The sequence below is a fragment of the Opisthocomus hoazin genome, chromosome 3, assembly GCF_030867145.1.
Source record: "Opisthocomus hoazin isolate bOpiHoa1 chromosome 3, bOpiHoa1.hap1, whole genome shotgun sequence".
NCBI lineage: Eukaryota > Metazoa > Chordata > Aves > Opisthocomiformes > Opisthocomidae > Opisthocomus > Opisthocomus hoazin.
The window spans coordinates 34,300,955-34,313,257 of NC_134416.1; the positions used below are offsets into that span (position 1 = coordinate 34,300,955).

Genomic DNA, 12,303 nt, shown 5'->3' on the forward strand with positions numbered 1-12,303 from the left:
AAGAGGTTAGGAAAAGCATGTGGTAACCTTAACTCAATCCCAGGAGGCTTTAATAAACGGTATGGAAGCCTACAACGAATTTAAATGCTGACTGTAATAACTTAAAACTCTGTTTGGAAACTGTTTTCATTTAAAAAACTTTCCTGAAAGCTATTTTCAAGCTGAAGGTGCAGCAGTAGTGCCCTTTAAACTGGAAGATCCTGGGTAGTTTTCTCCTTAACGGGCTGCAGACAGCTCTGCTTTGATGTTTCATCTCAAAAGAAACCCAAACCTGTCTCTCCTTAGCTTTTTTCCCCCCAAGTTCCATTTCTCCCACTGCCGTTCTGCGGGGAGGGGTGAAATGATTTCCTTTCGCCCAGGCCCGAGGCATGGTCAGCCCGCCCCGCATGCCGCGGCCGCCGGGCCCGCCGGCCCTCCCGCCGTCCGAGCGCACCGCACGCCGGCGGGGCCGGCCCGGCACCCCGCTCCCCCGCCGCACCGGGGGCGAAGCCGCGCCGCGCCGCTCGACAGGGAGACCCGCCCGCGCCTGGCGGAGCCGCGGTCGGCGGGAATCCAGTCCGGGTTTTGGTGCCGGGGAGCGGCGGCGGCGGGGAAGGGCGAGCGGGAGCGGACCCCACGCCGCGCCCGACAGCCGGGGCCGGGCCGGGCGGGCAGGCCGGCGGCGGAGGAGGAGGAGGAGGAGGGCGGCGGGAGCAGGTGGGCGAGCGGCGGGGCGGCCGCGCCGGCACCGGGCCCGCCGCGCCGCGCCCGCGGGCCCCATGGCCGCGGCGCGCCCGCCGCACACACCCACCGCCTTCCGCCGGTGAGCGCCGCCGCCGCCCCCTGGGCTCGGCGCTGCCCGCAGCCGGGGCTGAGCGCGGCGGGAGCCGGGCCGGGGCGGCCGGAGGCACCATGCAGGCGCGGCGCCTGGCCAAGCGCTCCAGCATGGGCAGCCGGCGGCTGAGCGCGGGGCCGGCGGCCGCGCAGACGGACGGGGCCCGGCCCCCCAAGCCCGAGAGCGCCTGGAGGCCGCCCCGGCGGGAGGGCTCCGCCGCGGCGCTGGAGGAGGAGGACGAAGACGAGGACGTGGTGGTGGAGGTGGAGGAGGAGGAGGAGGAGGAGGAGGGCGGCCTGGGCAGCCCCCCCCCGGCGTTGACCGGCCACGGCAAGGGCCCCCTCCGGGGGAGCCTGAAGGTGCGTCCCGGGAGGGCGAGGGAGGCGGCGGGGCGGTGGCGGCGGCCGCCCCGCCGCGCTCGGCTGGGTGCCGGGGCGGGGGAGGCCGGGCCGGGCCGGGCCGGGGGAGCGGCGGGGACGGGCGGCCTGCGGCGGGGAGCGGGCCCGCGCTCAACAAGTCCCCGAGGGAGCGGGTGCCCGGCGCGGCCCGCCGGCTCCGGAGCCCCGGGGGCGGCTGAGGGGGGCCGCCGGTCTCCGGCGTGGTCCGGCCGCCGGGAATAAAGACTGCCCCGGGGCGGCGGGGTGCGGGCCGGGCCGTGCCTGCGGGGTGCGCGGCGAGGCGGAGCTGGGCGGGGCGGTGGCCGCGGGGAGCGGACCCGGCTGGGCCGGCGGCGAAAAGTTTGTGTCGGCGGCGGTGCGGCGGGCGGAGGGGCGCGGTGCGGGGCCGCCGGGGCGGGCCGCGGAGTTCGGCGCGCCTGGGAGGGGCCTGGGCCAGGCCAGCCGCGGCCCCGCAGGTCAGGGGTGGTTGTTCCGTCGTGAGGGGTCTTCTGCGAGCGCTTTGCTCTTCCTTCTCCCGGATCGTGGGGGTAAGTCTGTGTGCAGGTCTGCGGAGGACTCATGTGATAGGGAATGGAAAACAAATGTGTATGAAAGTTTAATGGCTATCCATTTGGATTGATTTTTATTTTTTTTCCCCATCTAGATAATGATTCTTACTTAACAAGAGATCAAGTCTGGCCTAGTAGTAGTCCCATGTTACCATTGGGGTCTTCCCTACATGTATAGAAGGAAGAAAAAATAGGAAACAAAACCAGAACAGAAAAAAAAAAAAAATCCCTAAAGGAAAGCAGCAGCAGTAGAAGTTATCTCCATATTGCTTCAGAGCAGGTTTGTTCTAGCAGTGACAGGACGAATCTGACCCATTTGGGTCATTGGACCCTGTCCGCGTAGCTCGGCAGCGAGTCTGTCAAAGGCCACGAGATGTGGTTGCGTCCTGGCCACGTCGGACCGGCCGTGCTGCTGAGGCCTGGCAGGCGGGGATCACTCTGTTGGTACAGAACCTTTTGACACTGGACTGGTAGTCTGAGGATGAAGGGCACCGTAACGGGCTTCTGGGCCCGTCGGTCCCCTGGTTGCGCCGAAACCCCAAGTGGTGGAAGAGGCGTAGAGAAACTTCCCCTGTGTACCTGATAGGTAAAAAGCATGAAATTCTCGAATGGAGAACAATAATCTGAAATATCCGATGATTTAAGCAGGTATAATCTGAATATAATGTGGTTTATCAGAGTGTACTCTGCTCATTGTCAGCCCTCAGCACGCTTTCAAGTAGTAGGTCTGTTAATACAGGTAAAGGTTGCTGGTATTTCTGCCTGGCGCTTAAGACTATACACACGTGTAAGAATGTTGTGCTCGCATGTATGTACTTTCCTGGACAGTAAAAGTGCCTCACAGATGAGATGAGTGGAGTAATCTGTATTAGGCCGCTTTTAGGGTGCGTAGTAAACTCTGAAGTAGTCTGCAGCCCTGTGGTTCAGTAGCCAGGTGCAGGTATTTTCCCTCTTTGGAGGAAGATTTCTAACCGTCATGACCTGCTTTGTTTTTGCTTTCACTATTTATACCTTTGAGTACCGTAAACTAAGATAACTGTTATAATTTAACATTTTAAAGAAATTGTTGTTGCTTTCTATATATTTCTGTAGGGATTGTTAGTGTAGGAGTACATAAAGCTTAATCTAAGTGTTCTTCCAGGTCATTTTAAAGCAACAGATTAAAAATGAGAAAAGTGGGCATGAAATGAACGCAGAGGACTGACTGCAAAACTATGGGAGGGCTGGCACGATCCGGCTGTGGTTTGTCAAACGGGATTGCTGCTAAACGGAGAACTGGCATGGGGTCAGCAGGATTTGACTCCCAGACCTGTCCGCCTCAACTGGGATCCGGGAGCAAAGGGAATTGAAGGGGTGTCCACTGCTGAGACTGGGCAGTTGCAGTGTATGGTATCCTTCAGAGCAAGAGATGTCCTGAAGAGCTTCAGAATTTAATCAGACTTGAAGGCAAAGTGGTCTGTGTGCTGCTTTTGCAGCGTAGACTGTTCAGGTAATGCAATTAAGAAGCAGCACACAGTGTTTTGGTGAGTAGTATAAATACAGATAATGCACACGTATGATGTCTATGTCCTTGGGTGGAATGGCATTTTAAAGCTAGAGGTTTTGGGGGCTCTTCACAAAATCACTTCCGTGGAATGCCTGTGATACATGGATGAATGCATCATAGGGTCTGCAGTGGAATTAGTATTTTTAAAAAGTGCCTGAGAACTTGGTCCACTACTCAAGATGAAGAAAGTACCTGCACCATCAGGTCTCATAGTAGTGTTGTCTCTGCCAGAAAGATGTCTGCTGGGTGCTTGCACCATTGGTGGTCCGTTTTTGACCCTGACTCTTAAGCGTGGGGTTAGAGAGAGGAAGGAGTACTTTATAAAGACAAATCTTATTTCTCCAGTTTCTGAAGTCTTGGAAGGAGAGAACAGACATGACAAAAAAAGAGAGTGGGAGAGACTGTTGGTTACGGGGAAGAGACAAAAATCGCTTCTTTATATTGCTGTAGCCACACAGATGTCCAAGTGAAGGACACGAGAATACTTCTGTTGCTCTCTTTTCCCCCTGTTATTCTAACACGATGCTGGAAGAGGCGTGAGCGTGCGGTGAGCACTTTAGGAACCTGTAAAGCTGTGTTGAGAAGTGCTGGTATTTCTTACTTTGTCGGAACTAGTTCATTCATCTGTGTGGGAAAACAAGTAACACCAAGGTGCTGATTATACAGACTCACTTTGCATGTGAAACTTTTTTTGCAATGCATACTTGCTGCTTTGGCTGCATCTGGATTTCCAGCCACTTGAAATTAGATGAAAAAGAATAAATAGCGTAGTTACCAGTACTTTGTCTTGAAGCGTGGATTAATTTGCAGTCCTCTTTATTTCGTCTTTTATATGGAGCCTGGTTCAGATACCACAAGCAGCCACGCTGGTACCGTGATGGGGTTAATTCAGTCTGTGGATACTGCTCCATGTGGTGATACGGAGAGAAGGTTATGGAGCAGGGCCCATCAGCGATCTGCGATGCTGAGTTTAGCTGGTACTTGGTAAGCAAGCTCCACCGCAGGTCGCAGAGCTGCACTAATTTGCCTGCAAACCCCGAAAGCACTACAACTGGGGATTTGGGCTTGTAATGAACACGGGCTTGCGATAACTTGTCAATGTGTTGCAATGTTTTCTCTACTATTGTAAATAGAAAAGGGATTAGTGATTTCTTCTGTTTAGCCCAGTTGAGCTGCCACTTTGTCTCCAGGCCAGCTTCTGTCCTCAGGCTCAGAGTATGGATACGGGACATTTCTAACCCAGCTGACTACGGGGGCTGCTCCTGTTCCTCAAGTGTTATGTTGCTGTGGTCTCTGCCCTTTACCATAAGCAGCCATGAAATTGTCCGTACCAGATACTGCCTTGTGTGTGAGCACTCCTTGGTGGTTCAGAAGGATAAATTTCCTGCAAATTGATCTGTTCCTGCAAATATGCAGCCCTCAAAATAGTGAGAAATGAGCAGGTGAAGAGTCTGAAAACTAGAGATTCAGAGAGCTGTGCTGTCACACTGGAGGCACATGAAAGCCCAAGCTGTGTAAGCAAGATTTGAACTTCACGCCCATTGGGCTCAGTTTTGCCCATCTTGCAAAGTGGAATTTGCAACAAGTGCAAAATCTGGAGCACGTGCAAGTCTGTGCTAAAGGTTTTGGAGCAGGGATAGCAGATGCTGGTAGGAGTCTAGGTTAATCCAGTAAAAAGTGTGCTTTTGGACATGATGGGGTTTTTTTGTTTTGTTTTTTAATATAGAGACATCTGTGTGATATATGGGAGGTAGAAGAATCTTCAGAGTCTGTCTGGAAGAAATCAGTTGCCTGTTATATGTGTTGTCTGGCTGAGTGGAATTCTCCCCCTGGTCCTTTGCTCCTTTTCTCTGCATGCTTTCTAAAGCCAGGTGTGAATTCTTTGTCATCCTTTAAATCAAACTTGCTGCTTTACTGTTTGAGTGGATTATATGCTCATCTTGGGAAAACAAACTTGTTTTTTGCTTCATTAGCTAAGTGCTGTTTAATTTAGCTAGCATACATGCATGCAACAGGCCGTTTGCAAAATGCAAGCTTCAAATACCAGATTCACTTAGCAGTGGAGAGATCTCAGAGACACATTAGGAATATGCTTACTAACCAAAGAGTAAACTGAAATGTTCCCTCTCAGATTAATAATGATATTTTTATAAATGCTGATAGTTGTTATAACACCAGAACTCTGAAGCCGGATCCTTTTTAGGCTAGGCTGTGTGCAAACCCAGAACAAGTGTGACCCTCTTCTGCAAAGTTGAAGAGTAACACCAGACAACAAATGGGTGCTGATAGACTGCGGAGAGCAACTGAAGGGTGGGACGAGAGAGGCAGATTAACAGCAGTTTAGCCATGGGTTTGTAAGTAGATAAACTTCATACATTTTTAAGTTTCAGACTTCATTCCATTTGTTACAGTCCTTGAGTGATAACCTGGGTAGTGAAGTTGGTGTGGAAACTGCACAACTAGACTTGGGATTTTTTTTCTTCCTTAAAAATAAATAAAAAAAAAAGTTTATACATAGTGTGGATTAGTGGAGGCAGAGCTGAGGGTGGTGAGATTGTAAGATGTTTTTTTTCTCCACTCTCCCATAATAAAGAATGAATGGGACTAATTTGTGGAGGATTTTTGATGTAATTTGTTGTTGTTGTTTGTTGGACTCGGACCAAGCATAATCACTGTGCCCTTAAAAGGAATTGTATTAAAAAACTAACTATGTGAGAGTGAAGAGGTGCGGTGGAATTGCTTATTTGCTAGACTATTTTCAGGCTAGAATGAGTTCAGCTGAGAATGATCAGTTGGCCGCTTTCAGATATGCGGTGTATGCACTGGTAGATAGACATGTGCTGCTCAGGCTTTATCACAGAATCGCAGGATGGTTAAGGTAGGAAGGGACCTCTGGAGGTCATCTGCTCCAACCCCCTGCTCAAGCATGGCGCCATAAAGTCAGTTTCCCAGGACCATGTCCAGACAGCTTTTGAATATCACCAAGGATGGAGACTCCACAGCCTCGCTGGGCGACCTGTGCCAGTGCTTGGTCACCCTCACGCTGGTAAAGTGCTTGCTGATGTTCAGACAGAGCATTCCGTGTTTCAGTGTGTGCTCATTGCCTCTGGTCCTGCCACTGGGCATCACGGAAAAGAGCCTGGCTGTGTCTTCTTTGCACCTTCCCTTCAGATATTTCTGCACATTGAGGAGATCCCCCTGACCCTTCTCTTCTGCTGGCTGAACAGTCCCAGCTCTCTCAGCCTTTCCTTGTCATTGCCATAGCCCTTTGCTGTGTGTTTTCCAGTGTGTCCATGTTTCATTTGTATTGAGGATCCCAGAAGTGGACTCAGCACTCCAGGTGTGACCTCACCGGTGCCGAGTAGAGGGGCAGGATCCCTCCACCTGCTGGCAATACTTTCCCTAATGCAGCCCCGGACACCACTTGCCACCTTTGCTGCAAGGGCATGTTGCTGGCTCGTCTTGAACTTGGTGTCCAGCAAGACCCCGGGTTGTTTTCTGCCAAGCTGTTTTACAGCTGCGTGACCCCCAGCATGTACTGGTGACTGGGGTTGTTCCTCCCCAGGTGCAGATTTTTGCACTTCCCCTTGGTGAACTTCGTGATGTTCCTGTTGGCTCATATTTCTCCAGCCTGTTGAGGTCCCTCTGGATGGCAGCGCGACCCTCTGGCCTACCAGCCAATCCTCTGGTTTTTGTGTCGTGTGCAAACTTGCTGAGGCTGTACTCTGCCACATCACACAGATGGTCAATAAAGATGTTGAACGACATTGGATCCAGTATTGGCCTCTGGGGTACACCACCATTTACTGGTCTCCAGCTAGGCTTTGTGTCACTGATCGGTGCCCTCTGGGCCCAGCCATTCAGCTAGTTTTCAACCCACCTCATTGTCTGCTCATCCTGCCCATACATCAGCAGCTTGTCTGTGAGAATATTATGGGAGAGAGCGTCAAAAACCTTCCTGAAGTCTAGACAGAGAATATCCATTGCTCTCCCCTAATCTACCAGGCCAGTCATTTAATCTAGAAGTTCATTAGGCTGGCCAAGCGTGACTTCTCCTTGGTGAAGCCATGCTGACTATTCCCGATAATTTTCTTGTCCTTAGTATGCCTGGAAATAGTTTCCAGGATTAGCTGCTCCATCACTTTCCTGGGGATCAAGGTGAAGCTGACCAGCCTCTAGTTACCCGGGTCTTCCTTCTTGAAGATAGAAGTGACATTTTTTTGTGTCTGAAAACTAAATATTGAGAAAGTGCTTTTCACGGTCTGGTAATTAATATCTGTAATGTGTCCTGTGACAACTGTGGATGCACAGACCATCTGTGCCTTTCTTCACCCTGTGCTCTTCCAGCCTTGCTTCTGACCCAAGGTTATGGAGAAGCTTAACGGTCCTGTAGATCAACTTTGAACTCTCAGGTCCTACTCTGTGTTTTCCCAGCTGCTAGATTAGAAATTCCAGTTACATGACAGCACCAGAGAGATCTTGGCAGACTGTGGGATAGATCTGTGCCTCAATCTGTGCCACTTGGCCATCTCAAAGATGGGAGCTTTGCTACTTGGGCCGTAGGGAGCATGCTGGTCGTGGCTGGTGTCTGCTCTTTAAGTACTGCTGTGGATTGAGCAAAAGTGCTTTTTTATTTTTTTTTTCCCTCAGAATGAGAGTGCCCATTGGCTTTGTAATACTTTCAAGTGATTTACTGAGTTGCTGATTTCTAAAAATAGTCGGCAGCTTGGCCATTCCTGCCGCTTGAGCCCAGCCCAAAGACAATGGAAGGACGGTAGGCAAAGAGAGAAACTCTTGTGAGTGTTTTTGTTTACTTGAGAAAATTGAACAGGAAATACAAAACAAATAAAAAGAGAGTGCATTAGCTCCTATGGTGATCAGCTTCGATTTCACGGACTTGCGTTGACATTTTTCATGGTAGCATGTTGCCGAACAGAGTGGGTAGGAAGTTGTTGTTACCACTGCTGCTGAACAGTCTGTGAGGGGATCACTTTCACTGCTCGGGCACCTTGCCAAACTTTCCAATCCCGAAAGACGATTGCGGTAACATTTGTCTCATTGTATTAAAAAGTACATGTGTGGGTGGTGTTTGTTGTTTGACAACAAAACTAATGAAGACAGGAAACCGAACAACTTCTGCTGCTTGAACTTTGGATAAAACCCCAGATCTTTTTATTGGTGTTTTTGCAAAAAATGAAGAATCAAATTTCCATGAAATCTTGACCCAGCTGAATTTGATGGTAAAGTTCCACTAGCTTAAGGAGATGTGTAATATCAGCCCAATTACATAACCACAGGGGTGAATGCATTAGTCTGCTAAAACCTTTCCACCTTGGTCCTAATGATTTTAAAGCATTGCTTCAGACTATAGGAGACCATTATGATCACTGGCCACAGAATCAGCGGGAAAGTAAAATGCCTCAATGATTAGATATTGAAGTGTGAAATTATATGGCTCATCATTTTACCATCTTTAATGTATTTTTAACGTAGTGGCTAAAAGGTTACTTGAACTTTAAATAGGCAGTGCAATTATGACAAGCAGTCACAAGACTGGATGGTTACTTAAATTTCTTTTTCTGCTTCAGGAGATAAAGTGGCTAATGCCTGCATCATACTGACACAGAAAACAAATTGTACAATCACATTCTATAAACTGGACTTTGTAAAGTTGGCAAACTAAACATTTGAGCCAGCTTGATCTTTTGTGTATACATGCATGTCCCTTTGAAATGGTGAAAAGAACTCTCTTTGGATCAAAAATGCTTTTGACCTCATTTCTCAATAAGTGTCTTTTAATGTAATTGTGACAAATGTCAGTACTGCCAGAGGAAAAAAAAAATCTGATTTTTCTACTGCAAAGTACTTCTAAAGACAACACTGATGCAGTTCTTGCTGCTCTTAGGTCTACGTTAGTGGTGGTTCCTCTGTAGCTCCTGTTCACGGGTGCTTCGTAAAGCATGGAAAGCGGTCACCATCTGGCTTACAGAGAGAGATGGAAAAAGCAGAAAAATGAAGAAGGGTGAACTGGTGGTTGTTAAGGATTTACAGTGATATTTTGCTTCAACGTGTGTGGCCACCACTGTTGGAGACAATTGTCCTTACTTTCTCAGAGCAGGAGAGAAGTGGTTGGTCTTCCAGGTGTTTCCGTGCTGGTAGGTCCCTCTGCTGGAGCAGCAGCCTTTGCAGCACAGCATGCTTTGTGTCCGGGCACAGAGTAAAACCAGACAGTGTTTATGGAGCTGTGGTGAGGTAATTTAATGTTTCTTCAGTTCCAAAACCGGTAAAGTGTTCCCTTCTACGTCCTTTGATCCTTCCTCCAGCTCCCAGCCATGCACTGGCTACCTTGGGCTTACGCCAGATTGTGTGCTTTTGTGGGGTGCTGAAACAGTGGAAAACATGGACAGCAGAGTGTCTGTAAGCTCTCTGATTTCAGTAGGTTAAGGTGACTGAGGGAAGGGCTCATCAAACATCTTGATAGTGCAGAGGAAAGGATGGGATGTCACAGCTAGGGCATGCATAGGGAGGTAAAGGAAGGCAAGAAAGGGAGCAAGCTTTTCTGCTTTAGAGAACAGTAGCCATTTGACTGGTTGGGCTGTGCTTGACTTTGGGCTTGGTTGTTCTTCAGGTTCTTTGTGAAGGCTCTTCTTACGTAAGACATTGCTGCATCCCTCTAGTTTGCAAGTGTTTTGATAGAGGACTGGTTTCTGGAGTGGCTGAGGAAGAGAAGGTCAGGTTTGGCCTCTGCAGGTTTCTGCTGGTGTTATTCCATTGCTTCCAGGGATAATGAGATTAAACTCTGTGATACTGTTTCTCTGTGTAGTCAGACCCAAAAAATAAACTCTCTTTTTTGGCACCTCTCCTGCTCTGAACAGGAAAACTGCTAAATGTTTTTGTCTGGAGCCAAACATAGCTTTGGGAGAATCTCTTAACTGGGGGCAACGCTCCTTGCTTGTTCATCTCCTCTGGAGTACCATGCTTTCTACTTCCAGACTTGTGCTTAATTCTGATCTTGGAATATCTCCTCCAGGATCTCAGCTTCAGGGATCAGCACTGGCTGGAAGCTTTCATTCATAGTGCCTGTTTCATTCAGTAGTTACAACAGTTGGATACATCTCTGAACTACCTTAGGTTAATTTAACTGAAATCCCATCATTTACCCCAAAAACAAAAAAGTGCAAAGAGTATTTTTTTCCCAGGATGTTAAGGCAAATGGATTATATTTTCACACCCTTTTACGTGGTCTAGGATCTGCAGCATCTCATCTCGGCTGGCTGCTTCCAGAGTCAGACAATCGCTGCTGACCTCAGAAATCTCGCACCTCTCTGTACCTTTTTTGCAAGAGATCTTGAAAATAAAGCTAATCTGTTTTTCTTTTCAGTAAATATTCTCCACTTTATAGCTCTACCCAGACAGAGGAGGAGAGCTTTCAAATGCAGATGAACCAAACAAATGTTGCTTACTGAGGAGCAGCGAGGCAGTGATTCCGAAGTCTTCTGCTAAGTGTGGGGAGCTCCCCAGTGCCTCTTGTATGGTCTGTTTGGGAACTCTGCTTGCGTGATCCTAAGTGAGGTGATAGAAGTGGTGGTGTTTCTCCCTTCTGCTTTGATCTGTTGCCATCATTACTGATCCCAAACCACCAGCAAATGGAAAGAGAAGCAAGTGGAGCTTCTCCTGTGTCTTCAACAATGGTCTTGATATAGTTGAAATTAAACATATTTTATTTACACATGAAAATTGGCAGATGTAGGCCAGATTGACATTTCTGTCCATAAGACAGTCCATACAGAAGACTGTATTAAGCTACTTAAAGCTTAAGCTGTGGTGTAGAACTTCTTAACATAGACAGAATCAAAATGAAGGGCAGCAAAGAGAGCAGATACGTTTCCACAGGTGTTGAGGACCCTCTTTGCATCTTTTATGGTAGGGAAAATTGCCATTTCGGAGGAAATAGATGTTCATAGGCATACCCTGACGTGAGGTTTCAGAGCTTCAGCTTGTATTTACAACCAGTAACGTAACAGAAATGAGAGTGAAAAAGTTTGAACTTCCCCAGCTACCCCACATTAGTATGCTCATCTTTGTCTCCAATTCCATTTCTTTCAAACTTTCCCGGAGGTGGCTGGCAAGACCCAGATGTGTCCCGCTGTCCTGTCCCTTGGTGCTCCTTGGCCAACCCAGGACACGTGTCTCCAGCCGCTCTCCTGTCCTGTGCATGGCCCCGGCGGCACTGGGCACTGCCCTCTCTGCTTTGCCGCAGGAGGGGCGAGGGGAACGTGGTGCCGGGCAGGCACCCTTCCCGCTTGTGCGGCTAGGCACGTATGTCGCTGCGAGAAAAGGTGATAATTGCTTTAGTTCATTTTAAACTCACCTTTTGTCAAACCAGTAATTGGGAAGGCAATTGTGGCTGCTCGTTCCTGGCCAGCCAAGTCCTTTTTAGCCTGGTGGAGTACCCGAGCGCTCGATGATGAGCATGTTTATCCAAGCCTGAAGGGCAGCAACAGGATTGCTAAATGAAAAATGCACGTGTTTTTTTGCAACTGTGGTTCTCCACTTTCCTGCTGTTAAAGGCTTTCCAAGCTAGCATCTTGGTTTTCAGATGTTTAGAGGCAATGTGTTTCTCAGGGGCTTGTTTTTGTTTAAGAAAAGGAAGACAGGGCTGAAGGACCTCCGCGGAGATCCTTCCAGAGATGCCATGCCCAGTGGCTGTCGTCCGGTCGAACCCAGCTAGCCGGGTGACTGCAAGGCACCCACTCGTGTGCTCAGCACGTCCAGAATGCAGAGCATGGAGTTAATTTCTTTGAGACTCAAACATTGCAAGCAAATTTTGAAGATGCACGCATTGGATAATTAGTATTCATATTTGATAATTGTTAGTAGTTGGTGTCTGATTATCTTAGAAGTCATGTCGAGTACTTTTCTGTAAGGAACTTACCAGGGCTGCATATGGGATGGGAAAGGAGGCTGCTGTACTTTGACATCTTCATCCCTTTGTTC

General features: G+C 48.9%; 1 protein-coding gene across 7 annotated transcripts in view; it reads left to right on the forward strand.

Annotated features, from left to right (window-relative positions):
* Positions 1-891: 891 nt before the first annotated feature.
* ZNF704 (zinc finger protein 704) overlaps positions 892-12,303 on the forward strand; it is a 115,445-nt gene continuing 104,033 nt past the window's right edge. For 5 of the 7 annotated variants that reach the window (XM_075415958.1, XM_075415959.1, XM_075415957.1 and 2 more), the window contains exon 1: positions 892-1,173. In XM_075415958.1, coding sequence (XP_075272073.1) covers positions 892-1,173 — 282 coding nt within the window. Of the gene's footprint in view, positions 1,174-1,662; positions 1,740-12,303 lie in introns of those variants that run through there. The other 2 variants (XM_075415954.1, XM_075415960.1) reach the window with 2 other exon arrangements.